This window comes from Schistocerca serialis, chromosome 1 (genome assembly GCF_023864345.2).
Source record: "Schistocerca serialis cubense isolate TAMUIC-IGC-003099 chromosome 1, iqSchSeri2.2, whole genome shotgun sequence".
NCBI classification, from domain to species: domain Eukaryota; kingdom Metazoa; phylum Arthropoda; class Insecta; order Orthoptera; family Acrididae; genus Schistocerca; species Schistocerca serialis.
This window is the reverse complement of record NC_064638.1, coordinates 201,409,555-201,428,288: the sequence shown is the minus strand read 5'-3', so window position 1 is coordinate 201,428,288 and position 18,734 is coordinate 201,409,555. Positions and strand designations below refer to the sequence as shown.

The 18,734-nt window shown below is 42.2% G+C and overlaps 1 protein-coding gene across 5 annotated transcripts in view; it reads left to right on the top strand.

Annotated features, from left to right (window-relative positions):
• LOC126465421 (cytochrome c oxidase assembly protein COX15 homolog) overlaps positions 1-18,734 on the top strand; it is a 106,046-nt gene that overhangs the window by 62,747 nt on the left and 24,565 nt on the right. For all 5 annotated transcript variants that reach the window (XM_050096308.1, XM_050096307.1, XM_050096305.1 and 2 more), the window contains 2 exons: positions 1,867-2,053; positions 2,151-2,406. In XM_050096308.1, coding sequence (XP_049952265.1) covers positions 1,867-2,053; positions 2,151-2,406 — 443 coding nt within the window. The remainder of the gene's footprint in view (positions 1-1,866; positions 2,054-2,150; positions 2,407-18,734) is intronic.

The following is an 18,734-nucleotide window of genomic DNA, read 5'->3' as shown; positions in this document are numbered from 1 at the left end:
CTGAAGATTAGATGGGTAGATCACATAACTAATGAGGAGGTATTGAATAGAATTGGGGAAAAGAGAAATTTGTGGCACACCTTGACTAGAAGAAGGGTTCGGTTGGTAGGGCATATTCTGAGGCATCAAGGGATCACAAATTTAGCATTGGAGGGCAGCATGGAGGGTAAAAATCGTAGAGGGAGACCAAGAGATGTATACACTACGCAAATTCAGAAGTATGTAGTTTGCAGTAGGTACTGGGAGATGAAGAAGCTTGCACAAGATAGAGTAGCATGGAGAGCTGCATCAAACCAGTCTCAGGACTGAAGACCACAACAACAACAACAAGTTTTGAATATTAAAGTCTCCACCAATGATTATTATATGATTGGGGAACTTACATACAAGTGAACTGACATTTTCTCTAAAGTTTTTGGTTACATCAGGAGATGAGTCTGGTGCTGAATAGAAGAATCTAGTCACCATTTTATGGCCACCCCTGATACTGAGTCTTGTTCAAACATTTTCACATGCAGTTTCAATTCCTATCTTGGTGAATTTGAGTTACTTGTCTACTGTGACAAATACATCACCTCCATTTCCCATTTGCCTATACTTTGGATATACACTGAAATTTTCCCCAAAAATCTCACTCCTGTCAATTTGAGGTTTCAACCAGCTTTCTGTACTTAATATTATGTGAGCCTGACTGCTTTTCGGGAGTACTTCAAACTGTGGCACTTGTGAATGTTTTGCCAGTTTACCATTAGGATTTTAATTGTCTCATCTGTTGGAAGCCTTTCTTTCGATCTTATATTGTTACTTCTGGGTTTCCTACAGCTATTGTTATCTCATCTGGATGGAGAGTCGCCTAACCTAAAAAACCCTTGTGTGCATCCCCCACACAGTCAGCTACCCAAGTAGCTGATGTGCAGTGCACACCTGACTCTGACAAGTGGTGTGATGTTAGTTTGTGTCCCTTTTTTTATATTGGTGAGGGTGTGAGAACAACTATTTGGATTGTAGATACAAATGTGTTCCTATTGTGGTGTTCTCATCTTTGGTATTCATGCAAACACTTACTATAGTTTTTAGTACATAAAAAAATGAAATATATAATACCCTGTAAAATTGTTCTCAGCGAATTCTTCAACAGTACTTTTCCACAAGAAGAGTAGAGAACAATATTTTCAGTGAATCAAGCTCGATAATAAATATATTACTGCCCTTTTGTTTTATTGTAAATATTTAACCCCATATGCAAGTATTCTGGTTTTTGTGCATATGGCTATAAACAGTTTGCTGTGTCATATTTATTAAAATATTGTACATTCACAGGCTAAATGATCTAGATGGGCCATATTTTCATATTTAAATCAGAAATCCATTTTTCCCCCTTCTGACAGAAAGTGTGTTAACTAAGAAACAGTAGAAGTGTCTGTTTCTGATGACAAGGAAATTAGCTCACTGAATAATGTAAATGTCCAGAATCTGTTGTGGCTATTGACTGCTGCTTTCAGCACAGTTTATTGATGGACCTGATCTCTTAATGACTCCCTTCTTACAGATGTTATTTTATAGGCAGCACTGATGTCAGAATGATACAGTAGATAGTAATTCATAACTGGATTTAAATAGACCATCTGATAGTAACTGTTAGTTGTTGGACACAAGCTGAAATGTACATAATTAATTTTTTGTCACATTATATTTCAGTGCTGTTTACAGCTTTGAAGAAAACATGTATGACAGACATAAATAGTTTTTGAAAGTTCTGCTTTGTGTAATGTTAAAAACTAAGGAAATACATTTTGTATTTCATATTTCTTCAAATAATTTTCTCTCTGTGTTCCTTCCTTCACTTCCTTTTATTTATATTTTCAGAAAAAACAGAGACATCACTTTAAATGAGTTCAAATGGATCTGGTGGATGGAATATGCGCATCGGATGTGGGGACGTACACTTGGTGCAGCATTCTTGATCCCAGCTGCATTTTTTTGGGCTCGTGGTTATCTAAGACCCGCTATGAAGAAGCGTGTTTTGGCATTTGGTACATTAATTGGTTTGCAGGTGGCTAAATATTAATATATGCATTGACTTCATAGAATTTATGGTACCTCATGTAATAGTTAAACCACTGTTCTCATGATTTTTTTTGTGATTCCAGGGCCTGATGGGCTGGTATATGGTACAATCAGGATTGGAGGATCGTTTCCATGGAGAGAGTGACGTTCCAAGAGTGTCTCAGTACCGCTTGGCATCACATCTTAGTGTTGCATTTGTGTTGTATACACTCTTTTTGTGGTCTGCTCTTGACATTCTGCTGCCAGCACAAGCAGCTCCACTTGTGAATAAGGCAACACGCCGATTTAGAATGCTTGCACACACATGCAAGGGCCTGGTATTCTTCACTGCTGTATCAGGTATATTTTTATCTCAATTGGAATTGCACATTTATATGATCTCTTAAGTACAGAACTTTTTTGTCAGTTATGAGACATGTAATGTGGGCATTAAGAACAAGTTTGGTGATAGCAGATTTCAGAAAATGCGTGTGTTACATATTTGGCCTCTTAAAATTGATCTCTTATTACAAAGCCAATGAATTCACAGTAAACCACATATTGATATAGTGTTGTGAGAAATAATTACCAGATGACAAAAACCATGCATACACACGCGTATGCACCGATATGCTGTATTTGTACACCCCTCTCCTGGCCCCCTCGCTCCCATAAACAAACACATTAAAATAAACAATATTATGAAAAGGAAAGTTGCCACTCGCCGTATTAGTGGAGATGCTGAGTCGCACATAGGCACAACAAGGAGACTGTCACAAATAAAGCTTTCAGCCCATAAGGCCTTTGCCAAAAATAGATGACAGACACACTGTGTGGCTACAGTTGCCTCAGACAACAGTCGTGTGTGTGTGTGTGTGTGTGTGTGTGTGTGTGTGTGTGAGTGAGAGAGAGAGAGAGAGAGGTGACTTCTGAAATTTTCCCGGCGTATTTCTTCTTCTAATAATTTCCGGGTATGCAGCCGGATCCCGTCGACATTCTGCCACGATATTTCGGCCCAGAGACGTCCGGCCATCATCAGGTGAGTACACAACTACTGAAGAGCCCAGGTGCAGTCGCGGTATTTATGCCGAATCTCGCGCATGTGAAATGTACTGGCATCCTACAGCGCATGCGTCAGGTGTTAACATGCGCAGCATAGCCGAGTTGTACGTGCTGCCCTCGGTGGTGGAAATAAAGATTCATCTAGTCATTGAGTATCGAATGACACTGTCGATTCCGCTGTGATTGTATAATTTTAATAACAGGATTCCAATTTTTATCCAGCTGAAAGCCGTTGTCTCGATTTATAAGATTATTGGCAAGACGTATTTCCACTGATTCCTTGATTACGGAATCCCAAAAACCGGAAACCGGGGATAAAATTTTTGTTACATTGTATTCCATTGAATGTCCCAAAGAAATACAGTGCTCTGCTACTGCCGATTTTGACGGTTGCCGCAGACGGGTGTATCTTTCATGTTCTATACATCGTTCATGGACAGTTCTTGTCGTCTGGCCAATATATGCAGCGCCACATTCACAGGGAATTTTGTAGACGCCTGCCTTCTTCAGTTGTAAATCGTCTTTAACGGATCCAACCAGAGCCCGGTTCTTTGCTGGTGGACGGAAGATAACCTTGATTTTATTTTTCTTCAGTAATCGACCTATTTTCGACGACACATTCCCGGCGTATGGAAGGAACGCAGTTGATTTAAAGTCATCATCTGCGTCCTCAGTGCGTTGCTTCTTGTTATGATAGTTGCGCATGGCCTTCCTTATTTGGCGAGAAGTGTAGCCATTCTCTTTGAAAACCTTCTCCAAGTGTTCTAATTCTGCGTGGAGGTTTTCATCATCCGATATTATATGCGCTCGATGTATTAAGGTACTGAGAACACCGGCTGTTTGTGCTGGGTGATGGCAGCTTGACGCCTGGAGATACAGATCTGTGTGAGTCGCTTTCCTGTACACAGAATGTCCTAATGACCCATCATTTTTACGGCGTACTAGCACGTCTAGAAATGGTAAAGTGCCCTCTTTTTCAATCTCCATCGTAAATTTGATGTTCTCATGTAATGAGTTTAAGTGATGAAGGAATTTCTCCAGTTCCTGTCTGCCATGAGGCCATACAGCAAAAGTATCATCTACGTACCGCCAGAAGACCGTAGGCTTTAAAACAGCAGACTCAAGTGCTTTCTCCTCAAAGTCCTCCATAAAGAGATTAGCTACCACAGGCGACAAAGGGCTCCCCATGGCGACGCCGTCTGTTTGTTCAAAGAATTCGTCATTGAATAAAAAGTACGTTGAGGAGAGTATATATTCAAACAAGGCCGTCATTTCTGCACTGAATAAGTTACCAATAAGATGTAATGATTCCATTAAAGGCACGCGTTTTACGCGTCGTGAGTTAGACGCTGTCGCAAGGAATTTATATTATTTACATCTGAAGATTTCAGCAAGATGTTCTTCCCTTAGTTGGGACTGGATTGACGGCGTATCCTGGGCCAAGGCAGACTGGGCTCACAGGGACAGTACGAACAGACAAAGTGCGAAGTTTAGCCAACTCGTAACACGAAAACCGCAAGAAGCTATCTCTGGACGATCCGTGGTGAACCTCACGGAGAAATCTTTTGATGATGCGACGATGTCAGTGCTTGCGAAAGGTTTAAACTTCGCTCCTACACCTGCCTCACTGCCTTTAACGGATTTCATCAGTTCCATTGAGGAAGCCATTAGACGTCTCCCTGTGGATTCTGCAGACGAAATTCGACGTGAATCTTGCCGAACGTTGTTGAAATGTGCGCCACAACGGAGTAACATCTCGCCAGCTGAAAGAGCTGCTCTCCGCAGCCTGAGAGAAGATACTAGCACAGTCGTACTGCCTGCGGATAAGGGTAACGCCACAGTTCTTCTGACAAGAGAAGCCTACAACGAGAAGATATATTGTCAGCTAAATGATTCTACGTACCGTAGAATTGAAAAGGACCCAACAAGCCGAATATCAAGGAAAACTACTACCCTTTTGAACGACTGTTCTCTACCTGAAGAAGTTATCAAGAGATTGAGACCACACAATGCAGTACCACCAAGACTCTACGGTCTTCCGAAGATACACAAGGATGGTGCCCCACTACGATTAATAGTGAGTAATATTGGTGCTGCGACCTATTCTACAGCAAAATATCTGGCCTCATTACTAAAGCCGTATGTGGGTAAGTGTTGCCACCATATACGTAATTCCGAGGATTTTGTCAGTCGCTTGAAGGAAGTTAAGCTTAGCAGCTCGGATTTATTAGTCAGCTTTGATGTGGTCTCACTTTTTACCAAAGTGCCTTTAATGGAATCATTACATCTTATTGGTAACTTATTCAGTGCAGAAATGACGGCCTTGTTTGAATATATACTCTCCTCAACGTACTTTTTATTCAATGACGAATTCTTTGAACAAACAGACGGCGTCGCCATGGGGAGCCCTTTGTCGCCTGTGGTAGCTAATCTCTTTATGGAGGACTTTGAGGAGAAAGCACTTGAGTCTGCTGTTTTAAAGCCTACGGTCTTCTGGCGGTACGTAGATGATACTTTTGCTGTATGACCTCATGGCAGACAGGAACTGGAGAAATTCCTTCATCACTTAAACTCATTACATGAGAACATCAAATTTACGATGGAGATTGAAAAAAAGGGCACTTTACCATTTCTAGACGTGCTAGTACGCCGTAAAAATGATGGGTCATTAGGACATTCTGTGTACAGGAAAGCGACTCACACAGATCTGTATCTCCAGGCGTCAAGCTGCCATCACCCAGCACAAACAGCCGGTGTTCTCAGTACCTTAATACATCGAGCGCATATAATATCGGATGATGAAAACCTCCACGCAGAATTAGAACACTTGGAGAAGGTTTTCAAAGAGAATGGCTACACTTCTCGCCAAATAAGGAAGGCCATGCGCAACTATCATAACAAGAAGCAACGCACTGAGGACGCAGATGATGACTTTAAATCAACTGCGTTCCTTCCATACGCCGGGAATGTGTCGTCGAAAATAGGTCGATTACTGAAGAAAAATAAAATCAAGGTTATCTTCCGTCCACCAGCAAAGAACCGGGCTCTGGTTGGATCCGTTAAAGACGATTTACAACTGAAGAAGGCAGGCGTCTACAAAATTCCCTGTGAATGTGGCGCTGCATATATTGGCCAGACGACAAGAACTGTCCATGAACGATGTATAGAACATGAAAGATACACCCGTCTGCGGCAACCGTCAAAATCGGCAGTAGCAGAGCACTGTATTTCTTTGGGACATTCAATGGAATACAATGTAACAAAAATTTTATCCCCGGTTTCCGGTTTTTGGGATTCCGTAATCAAGGAATCAGTGGAAATACGTCTTGCCAATAATCTTATAAATCGAGACAACGGCTTTCAGCTGGATAAAAATTGGAATCCTGTTATTAAAATTATACAATCACAGCGGAATCGACAGTGTCATTCGATACTCAATGACTAGATGAATCTTTATTTCCACCACCGAGGGCAGCACGTACAACTCGGCTATGCTGCGCATGTTAACACCTGACGCATGCGCTGTAGGATGCCAGTACATTTCACATGCGCGAGATTCGGCATAAATACCGCGACTGCACCTGGGCTCTTCAGTAGTTGTGTACTCACCTGATGATGGCCGGACGTCTCTGGGCCGAAATATCGTGGCAGAATGTCGACGGGATCCGGCTGCATACCCGGAAATTATTAGAAGGAGAGAGAGAGAGATCTATTTTTGACGAAGGCGTTACGGGCTGAAAGCTTTATTTGTGACAGCTCTTTTGTTGTGCCTGTCTGCGACTCAGCATCTCCGCTATATGATGAGTGGCAACTTTGCTTTTCACAATATTGTTGCATTCCATCCTGGATTATCCATTATTTGAGTCACATTAAAATAAATATAGAATTATAGTGAATGGACAGGCCTAGGACTAAAAGGACAGTAACTCACTTCATGGACGTTTAAAAGACATGATGCAGCTAAGTGTTTGCAAATCTGGCATTATATTTTTCTATTTCGATGTAACTTATGGTGAAAGTGTAATAACATAGTGTGTAAGAAAATCACATTTAGTGTCTAGCAAGAATGTGAGAATTTAGAGGCAACTTCCTAAAGGGTGGTACTTAAAAGATGAATAGTGCTGAATTAGGACTGTTTAAAAAATGATCATTTACAGTTGTTAATGATTCAGGCCCACGTTCCTGGATAGTTCTTCACATGTCTTCACATGGTTCTTTTTTTTTTTTTCAGAAATTAATGGTTTTAAATTACCTAATAAGAAACGACTACATATACCTGCTTATGGCTGTGAACTTCTGCTCACAAAAGAAAAAAGGACTAAGGGCTACGGATACAGCAGTGTGATTGTGTTGTGAACCAGATCATAAACAAACATATGTACCATATTTACCTGATTATAACTGGACCATGACTATAAGATGACCCTCCTTTTTTAAGAGGCTCCTTGAGAAAAATATAATTTTTTGACATATTCTGACTAATCAAAATTACAAACTTTCTCTGCCTAAACAGTTAACATTACATCTATTCAAACTTATACCATTTATTGATTATCTACATTTTGATAATACAAGGAGAAATAAAATAAACAAAAAAGTAATTTAAATTAATTATGGGGAATTGTTTTCTTCACAGTGATTTTTGTTCACTTAGCCTACCATCTGTGGTATTACAATTTTTAATCCTCTTTGTTGTCATCCTAACAGGACAGCTGTGAAACTTACATCTTTGTTGTCACAAATATTTGGCTGTTTCTTCTGAATATGTTGCAGTTTGTGAGCTTGTGGTTCCAGTGGGACCTGAGAACAGTGTTTCATCCACCCTTCCGAAAACCTTCCAAGGGGGCTTGCCACGTTTTGGCTGGTTTGTGCTTGGTACCACAGGGCCCCAGCCTTTGCAGCATCTTTTCCCATCGGTGCTGCATTCTGTCCTCTAGCTATTCTTTTTCCTCTCCCTTGTGCAACATGTCTGGGATGTTTTTGGGATTGTTCTGCATTGTCCATTGCTGACATAAGAACAATCTCACCATTGTTTTTCATTCACTTTCCTTTTTTTTTGTTCACCTTCTCCTGTCCTCCTCTGCTTCGGCATTTGAGGTTCTTCTTTTTCTTCTTCTTCCCTGTGCACTCCTGAAGGCTGGCCCACGCATCTGACGCTTAACACATGACTGGGTAACACATAATTCCCAGCCCTGGGTCGACAGGTAGGGTTCGCACATACCCCCTGGTACAGGCCAACCCCAGGGAGGGGTGACTGGCTAACTTGCTAACTTCCCAGATGCCGATTGGTCCCTCTGTCAGGTGTTCAGGAGTTGTGACCTGAGGGAAGGCGGGTGTGTTCCCATGCGAAGGGGGCCTCCAGTTGTAAGGAGTGCAGCATCGGAGGTGCTGGCATAGCGGGAGATTTTCTCACAATGAGCCAATCATCTTCACAATCAATGTCTACGAAACGTAAACAGAATGACACTAACAACTCAAAGACCCTTCCAGGTGCACCATGGTTCCTCATGGTTTCACATACTGAAAATGGTCAGCCCTTCTCAATGGTAAATCTGTTTATTATTCAGAATGGTGTTGGTGCAATTGCCAGCCTTGTGAAATCTTGCTCTCGTTTACAGAATGACACTTTGCTTTTAGAGACTACTTCTGATTCTCAAGCACAACAACTACTTGCTCCTTCGCTTCTCCATGGCTATCTTGTTCATCTCGTGGCCCATAGAACTCTGAATTTTTCCTGAGGTGTTATTTACATTAGGCTGCTCGACTGTCTGACTGAGGCCGAAATCCAAACCTCTCTGATCAGGGTGTCCTTGCTGTCCATTGGGCGATGAAAAAATTGTATTCATCCTCAGTGCCCGTGCACTCTTTTTCTCACCTTTGATAGACTGGTGTGTCCATCCAAGTTCGAAACAGGTATCAAGTTATCACAGTCAGACAGTTCGTTCCGAACCTGATGCGCACCTAACCGTGTCATCGTTTCAACCACACTCAAATGTCTTGTCAACACCCAGCTAAATGTGTAACCTGTGGTATGGATGCGCATGGGGGCAATTGTCCACATCCTTCTCCCTGCTGTATCAACTGCAATGGCGACCATGCTGCCTCTTCTTGAGATTTTCCTGTGTATCTCGATAGTGGCCTGTCCAGGAGATCCAGGTAAAAGAAAAAGTTCCTTACCCAGCCACTTGCAAGTTATTGGCTAGTTGCAAACCCTGTGTTCTGCTGTCTGTCACCTATAATACTGTTCTTGTTACATCTCGCTCCATGAAGGACATGGCCACACAGACATGCGACCTCAAATTCAGCTCTGAGGTTGTGAAATCGGCCAGTGTCAAGGAGCATCACCTCCCCTCATTGAGCTGTACAACAAGCTATGAAACTCTCACCTCAAAGGGTGAAGTCACCAGCTACACAACCAGCAGGCCAGAAAGGACAGAAGGAATACTCCTGTGTAGACTTCCTACGTCCCTCCAGTCAACCAACACCCGAGTCTTCCTCTGCTAACCAGAAAGGCTTGAAGAAGTCCAACAAAGGCAAACGGATTTCTCCTTTGCCGACTTGAAGATCCTCTTCGACGGTATTGCCACGTGATGCCTTGCCTGGCTGGCCTCCGTGTGACCAGTGTGTACCACCAACCGTTTTTCTGCATTGGACTCTGCAGACAGACAGCACAAAAAAGCTGATGCTTCTGTGAACCTCATGGAGCAGAATCCTCCTGCCTCTGTGCCCTGTAGCAGCGAGTCTTTGCAGGCTGTAACTCGGCAGCCGCCATGGTGTCACCCCTTCATTTTTTCCTCCTCATGACTCTCCTCCAATAGAACATTCATAGCCTTCTACCCAACAAAGAGGATTTATGGCTGCTCTTAGCATCACATCATCCCTTTGTACTCTGCCTTCAGGAAACAAAATTATGTCCTCACAACCGCTTTGAGCTCCCACATTTCTTCCTGGTCTGTTTTGACCTTCCCCCTTGAGGCCGCCATTCCATCTCACGGGGGAGTCGTGCTGTTCACATGGGATGTGATGTTCATAGTCAACGCATTTCCCTGGCTTCCCGTCTTCAAGCTGTTGCCTTTTTCTTCCCCTCCTGACTTTTTCCTTCTGTACCATTTATATCCCCCTGTCATTCAATGCCACCAGTTCCAGTTGCAGAGTTCCTCCAGCTTATTGGGCAGCTAACTCATCCATTTCTGCTGCTCGGTGACTTTAATGTGCACCATCCTCTTTGGGGTTCTCTCAGAACCTGTCGGAGAGGTGCCGTGTTTTTAACCATCATCCTATGTTGGCAAACTGCATTCATTATAAACAGATGCATGCGCAGTGTTGTTGCATTCTTTGGGATAGCATAAAAGCTAGCTGGATTTCATTCACTAGTTCTCTTAACACTTTCACTCCCTCCTCTGTCGTGTGGACCAACCCCCGACAGCTCTCTGGGACCAAGATCCATTCCCCAATTTCTGGCCTGACAGTAGCACATGATGTCATCATGTACACTATTCCTATTTCCAAGGCCTTGGGCCGCAATTTTGTGGAAGTTTTGAGCTCTTCCAACAATCATCCTGCCTTCCTCCATCGGAAATGAGTGGAGGAGGCTCGGGCGATATCCTTCTCTTCTCAGAATAGTGAGTACTACAATGCCATCTTTACTACGAGAGATCTATATCATGCTCTCACTTCATCCTGATCCTCCTCCCCAGGGCCAGATGCTGTTCACATTCAGACATTGCAGCACCTTTGCCTTGTGGACAAGCACCTTCTGCTTATAATACCTACAACTGCATCTGGCAGAGAGCACATATCCCAGACGCTGGTGTGAAGTCACTGTCATACCCATGCCTAAGCCCAGTAAGAAGAAAACCCCCCTTCTAGCTACTGCCCCATCCCTCTCACCAGCCGTGTTTGCTAGGTGATGGAATGTATGATTCATGCCCAGCTGGTATAGTGGCTCGAGTCTTGCAATTTACTAACCACTGCACAGTGTGGATTTCGAGTGCGCCGTTCTGCAGTTGACCACCTCGTCACTTTGTCCACCCATGTCATGAATGGCTTTCTGCGGAAATCTCAGGCTGTGGCTATGTTTTTCGATTTGGAGAAAGCCTATGACATCTGCTGGAGTACTGGTATCCTCCATACTCTCTACATGTGGGGCTTCCATGGCCGCCTGCCACGTTTCCTTGGGGAATTTTTAAAGGACCGAGTTTTCAAAGTTTGTTTGGGTTCTGCCCTGTCGGACGCCTTTATTCAGGAACATGGTGTGCCTCAGGGTTCCATCCTGAACGTCATCCTCTTTAGTACTACCATTGACCCTATAATGAGTTGTCTCTCACTGGGCATTTCCGGCTCACTGTTTGTTGAAAATTTTGCCATCTATTGCAGTTCTTGATGGACCTGTCTCATTGAGTGGCGTCTCCAGCAATGTCTCAATTGTCTTTACTCATGGAGCATTGATGATAGCTTTTGTTTTTCCTCTGACAAAACCCTGTGTATGAATTTCTGGTGGCGCAGTTGGTTTCCCCCTTCGTCTTTACATCTTGGGCCTGTTGCTCTTCTGTTCGTTGAATTTACAAAACTCTTGGGGCTCGTACTCCCATGTGTCTTACCTGACAGCTCGCCGTACACCGTCCCTCAATATCCTACGTATCCTCAGTGGTACTTCCTGGGGTGCAGATAAAACCTCCGTCTTCTGTTTATACTGTTCCCTTGTCCATTCGAAACTAGACTTTGGGTGCTTTGTTTGTGCACCTGCACATCCATCCCTCTTATGCCATCTCAGTACTATCCGCCACCATGGCATCTGTTTGGCCACTGGTGCCTTTTACACTAGCCCAGTTGAGAATCTGTATATGGAAGCTGCTGAACTCTGCTGTCCCTACCGCCATGACTTTCTCCTCAGTAGGTATGCATGCCATCGCCAGTATGGGGCACATCCCTCTTCTCTGTTACCTCCTAGAGTTCTCTTTTGGTACTTGCTCCAGCAGCTTAACTTCACGCTACCTGCAACTTTTCCGGTGGGTGTGAACCCTTCACCACTTTGGCTTCGGGCAGCGGCCTGTTTTCACCTTGGCCCTCATTTGCTTCCTGAGAGCACTATTCCAGCCTCGATCTATCGCCTTCAGTTTCATGACCTTCACATGCAACTTCATGATTGTACCTATGTGGACACTGATGACTCTCAGACTGACCATGGTGTCGGGGGTACCTTAGTCGTTGGTGCCGATGTTTTTTAGTATCGGCTTCTGGCACACTGCTCAGAATTTACAGCAGAGCTCTTCGCCACAGAGTACATCCGTCAAAGCAAGCTTTTTGATTGTGTCATCTGCTCAGACACTCTCTGTGCCCTTCAAACCATCTGTGCGCTGTACACCACCCATCCCTTAGTGCAACAGGTCCAGGAAAACTGTCGGTTGCTCACTCTTGATGGAGCCACTGTGCTGTTTATGTGAGTTCCTGGTCGTGTTGGCCTGACAGGAAATGAGGCTGCTGACGCTGCTGCCAAGGCTGCAGTCCTCGTGCCTCAGCCTACCAGTTCTTCTTTTCCCTCCGATGGTCTCTGTGTTGCCGTCTGTCAGGAGTTGGTGTCACTGTGGCATCACTACTGGTCCTCCCTTGCTGGAAATAAGCTCCAGATTATTAAGCCTCTCCCAGTGGCTTGGACAACCTCCTCTTGGCACTCCCACTGTGAGGAGGTCATTTTAACCAGGTTGCATATTATTCACTGCCTACCACTTTGTACACATTGCGCCCAATTTTTAATTTCTACCACTTCCTGACAGAATGCCCATTTTTTAACGATTTGCGTTCCTGCTTGGGTTCGGCTGAGTTATCAGCTGTTTTAGCAAACGATGCGTGGGCTGTCAACCACATTCTACTTTTTATCCGTCTTAGCAATATGGTGAAGGCCATTTAAATTTTAGTTCTGGGCCTCCATTTCTTTGTGGCATATTTTATAGACCTTTCTCCATGTCCCTGTTTTTAGCTGTCTTCTCTTCCATTGATTGGGATTGACATGTAGCCATTTTTAACTCATCTTTTTGTTTTCGAGTTTCATATCTTTGACATAGGCTTGTATGACCCTAGTTGTTTTTGCAGCCTGAAACAAAACAATAGCGGATTTTGTTTCTATACTGACGTGAGAATGTTACAGTGTCTCTTGCTTCCAAACATGTTGTCTGTCCATTACTCTCTCATTGATTGCTGACACACCCTAGTCATTCCATCATACCTCATGGTGAGCATCAACAACATTGGTGCACAAAACCAATGTTGGCCTCAATCTAGACTTTTAGTATCTCCTGCAGAAATGTATGCTATTGTTGACTATTTTTCCAATTTTAAAAGTCAGTTCGATTCCGAAAGCAAATGGATTTAAGCAAACTACAGTTTAAACGTGATAGATGTTCATAAAAATCCAAACTATGCAATATACATTCCCGTGGTTGGTAACACAATGGAATTTCTGCCCGCTCACTACTGCCCTCCCCACACTCATCCTAGTTCAAAGCCGAGCCGGTGTCACTGTGCCCCCTGTATTGTTCTGTAGTGCTGTGCTTGAACAACAGTGAAATGTGGATAGCAATATCTTCCAGGGTGGAGGTCATAAGTGACAACAGCAACTAATACATAAATAAAAGATTGCAATCATGATTTGATGCAATTCTTAAACTTTCTCAAACCTGCAGTATAGTTACATCTGCTGCTACTATCTCCACAATGAGTCTTTCCATTACAATTTATTCTTGCGATAACAGTTGCAGTAAGTTTAATGTGATCTACTTTCTTTGTTAGACATTTAACTCTGGGTTAATTTTCTTTCTCGTTTCATCTGAATATCATCATCTTTTTATAAAGCCGATTAAAAGCTGACAACATTTTTCCCCAGCATTCTAACACACGAACAACAACCAAATTTCCCATTTACAACCCACTTGGTAAATCTCTACAGTTATTCATAAACAAATAAGATATTGTCGTGGATTCAGAATCAAGTAATGATTTTTGAAGGACAGGATTTTGCCTTTGAATGTTGCATTTACTTAACAAAGCGGCATAAATGTATTTGTATGGTATCCATATGAATCAGAACTTCTTTTCACAAACCTGCTCCAATACTACAAAAGTTTGTAAGTTTATAGGATTTAATGGCATTTCCTGTGGTGTTTCACAGAATTGTTAATTTTTACACAGAGCAGTGACTGTTGTAGTCACTAGTTCATAGCTTTTCGTGTATCCCTTGCACTAGTGCCGCGAATCTGATGTCACGTGATTGTTCGAGCAAGGTCAATACTGTATCGAATGCTTCAGTGTATCAGGAAATTTTGAGCCTATTCAATTGTAAGCATTGTTTGTTAAGCCTACCCTTTGGGATTGTTAAAAATAAATTTGTGCGAAACATCAATTTCCAAAGCTTCATCTTTAAATGTAAGATGACCCCTATGTTAATCTATTAAACAATGTAAAAACTTTGAACTCAGCAGCAATTGCTTAATCTTCGAATATGAGAGGACCTCGTATTTTTCAAATGATGAATATGGTGAAAAATCCTCATCTTATAATTGGGTAAATACGGTACATAACATTCATTCATAGGGATATAACCTCCAAATAAACATGAAGCACTTTCTGTCTACGGGATGGCAGCAAAATTTGATTGAAGTTTTTCAGGAATAGTGGTGAATTGGAGTTAATGAGGACTTGTGTGTTACAAAGGCAATCGCCAGGCAGCTGGATTAAGGGGAGTTATGATGGGATAGTATTATATAAACATGTACAATGAAATACCAACAGTTCTTAAGATTTGAGAACCTCTGGAGTTAGAATTAACAGAGATTAGAAATTAAGAAAAGGTCTCCTGCAATTAAAGTACAAAGGAGACAAAGTGGTTAGTGGCAGAAAAAGGAAACAGACTTGAAGTAGTGCAAAAGCGGCAATCAGGGTACTTAAAGACAAGAGAAAATACAAAGTATGCAAGAAAGACAAAAAAGGAAAATAAATAAATGTGAGAGAGAATAAAGTTTATGGTTGAAACTAAAGAGTGAAAATCAAAAAGCAGAGCATCAACAGCATAGTGCTTAGTGTATGTGGTAATGAGAGGGGTTAGCAGGAATCAAGTTCCCAGTGAAACAAATTCCCACTTCATATGTTATATTGCTGGTGGCCATGAGATAAACAGGCAGTATTTGTCACTGTTGTGGTATAGCAAAGAATACTCTGTGATAGTGTTCTATGAGTAAATAGTATACACCCTCCATATTTATTTCTCCCGACAGTATTAATATGGTAACATAAAAAGTTGAACAGTTGGTGCTTGTCAGCCACTATATACAGGCTTTCTGCTAGATACCCCTTCCTTTGATAAAGTAGTTGCAACTAGGTCTGGTAGTGGTAGGGAGGACACAAGAATGGTTTCATGGTTGTGAAACCAGTACACAAGTACGAGGGTTATTCCAAAAGTAAGGTCCGATTCGCCGTAACTATTGAAATTTGGCGCCAATGACAAAACACGCATGCGCGCCGACTCCCGGCAAGCCTTGCGCGTCAAACGCCGCCATTCGCTTTGTTACTGTTGCTGAGTGTAGTTCACAGTGTCACTTTACAATGTTTAAGACAATTGATCAGCCCGCCGATTGTGAAGTAAGGGCAGTGATACGGTTTTTGTCTGCAAGAAACAATTCAGCGGCGGAAATCCATCGGCAGATTACTGAAGTGTACGGTCCTAACATAATGAGCGACAGTAAAGTGCGCAAGTGGGTGCGAGCTTTTAATGAAGGACGGGATAATGTGCACGATGAACCACGGTGTGGCCGACCATCAGTGATTTCAGACGATTTGGTCAATGCGGTTGACAAAAAAATTCGTGAAGATCGCCGATTCACTATTACAGACGTAGAAATGCATTTTCCGAATGTGAGTAGAACAACTTTGTACAGAATTGTGTCTGAACATTTGAAGTTTCACAAATTGTGTGCCCGTTGGGTTCCCAGGCTGCTTACTGAGCCCCAACGAATGAAAAGAATGGCTCTTGCTCTTGATTTTTTGGAGCGATATCATAAGGAAGGTGACAGTCTTTTAGACAATGTTGTCACAGGGGATGAGACATGGGTTTCTCACATCACTCCAGAGTCTAAACGTCAGTCAATGCAATGGCGTCACAAGTCATCGCCAGTCAAGGTCAAGGCAAAGCAGACAATCTCAACACGTAAGGTTATGGCGACTGTGTTCTGGGATAGACGTGGAGTATTGTTAGTCGACTTTATGGAGAGAGGAACTACGATTAATAAAGCCGCCTACTGCGCTACCCTGACTAAACTTCAACGTGCAATCCAGAATAAGCGACGTGGTCTTTTGTCGTCTGGAATCTTGTTGCCAGACCCCACACTGCAAATGAAACGCAAGCTCTGATCAAGAAATTTGGATGGGAACAGATGGACCATCCTCCTTACAGTCCGGACCTGGCGCCAAGTGATTTCCACCTGTTCCGTTACTTAAAGGAGTTTCTCGGCGGCAAGCGCTTCGACACAGATGATGAAGTGAAAGAAGCAGTTAAGGACTGGTTATCGTCACAGGCGGCCGATTTCTATAACATGGGCATTCAAAAGCTTGTTGAACGATGTGACAAATGTTTAAATAAGTATGGAAGTTATGTAGAAAAATAGATAAAGATGTAAGGAATGTAAATAAAACAATTGTTTTGAAAAAACATTTCAGTTTTGATTTTTTTTTTATAACCGGACCTTACTTTTGGAATAACCCTCGTATATTGAATATATGCTAAGTTATGTGTTTTCAAACAAGAGGTGCTCTGTTCAAGCAGTCTCCTATTTTATTCATGTTATACTGTAAATTTCTTTTTTCCCCAATTTGATTCTGTATCACCTCATCAGTCATCTGATATATCCATCTAATCTCAAACATTTGTCTGTAGAACAACATTCCAGAAGCTTTTCTTTTCTTCTTTTCTGAACTATTTATCATCTAGATTTTGCTTATTTATGAGGCTATACTCCAGTCAGGTGCCTCCAAAAAAGACTTTATAACAATTAGATTTACGTTCAGTGCTAACAAATTTCTCTTTCTCAGAAACACTTTTCTTGCTGTTGCCAGTCTGCATTTAATATCCTCTACTTTGGCCATAACCTGTAATAACAGAAGTTATCTAATACTGTTAGTTGTTTTGTTTTGTAATCTAATTCCCTCAGCATCAATCACATGATTTAATTTGACTCCATTCAATTATCATTGTTTTACTTTTGTTGGTATCCATCCCATTCAGCTGCTCTTCCAAATAGTTTATCGAGTCTCACAGAATTATAGAGTCATTATCAAACCTCAGAAGGTTAACTTTTTCAGTTCTAATTCCCATTCGAAATTTCACCTTAGTTTCCTTCACAGCTTGCTCAGTGTACAGATTGAATAACATTGGATACGTGCTACAATGTTGTCTTCTCAACTACGGCTTGTTTCAGGTCCTCCGACTTTATAACTGCAGTATGGTTTCTGTACAAGTTGTAAATTACCTTTCACTCACTATACTTTGTCCCTGCTACATTCATATTTTCTAAGAGTGTAGTCCAGTCAACATTGTCAAAAGATTTTTCTAAATCTTCTAATGCTGTAAACATTGGTTTGCCTTTCTTCAGTTTATCTTATGAGATAAGTCAAAGGGTCAGTCTCGCCTCATGTGTTCCTACAATTCTCTGGAACCCAAACTGATCTTCCCTGAGATTGGTGTCTACCAGTTTTCCCATTCTTCTGTAAATAACTCATGTTAGTGTTTTGTAACCAGGACTTATTAGAGAGACGGCTTGGTCATAGATCCTTCTGTGCAGTTGGATTATTACATTTTCTTTGAAGTCACAGGGTATTTTCCCTATCTTGCGTATCGAACATCAAGGGTGGGGGTGCGGGGAGGGGGGGGGGGGGGGGGGGGAAGAAGAAGAAACGCCAACAAGTCCTATATGGGCTGCCACAGAGAAGAAGTGGAGTATAAATCCCCATCTGCTAAACAGCTTTAATTTGCCAGGAAATTTCAAATCATCACACAATCCACTCCAGAGTCCAAATTCGATGTAGAAGTGGAGTATAAATTAACAGTGACCATGTAAAAACTAGATTGGTTAATTAAAAAATGTGGAATGGTTATAATTAATAGTTAGAAAATGGTGATAGAAACAATAGAAGCAGAGTACTAGACAGGAAATGATTGTGACAGAATTGATGCAACTAAATGGGAACTTGGTTGATTGTAAGAACCAGGCACATTCTGTAGTGGAAGACCTTAAGGTTTGAATCTCATCTTTTGATACCATTTCATAATTGAATTTCCTCTCACTCACTCCATATCACCGAGCAAGGTGGCACAGTGGTTAGCACACTGGTCTCGCATTCTGGAGGCTGACAGTTCAACCCTGCATCCGGACATCGTGATTTAGGTTTTCTATGATTTCCCTAATTCCCTTCAGGCAAATGTCGGGATGGTTCCTTTGAAAGGGCATGACCAACTTCCTTCCCCATTCTTCCCTAATCCGATGGGACTGATGACCTCGCAGTTTGGTCCCCTCCCCCAAATCAACCAACCAACCAATCACTTCATTTCACTTAAGACAGCAAAGTGAATGACATGTCTGTTT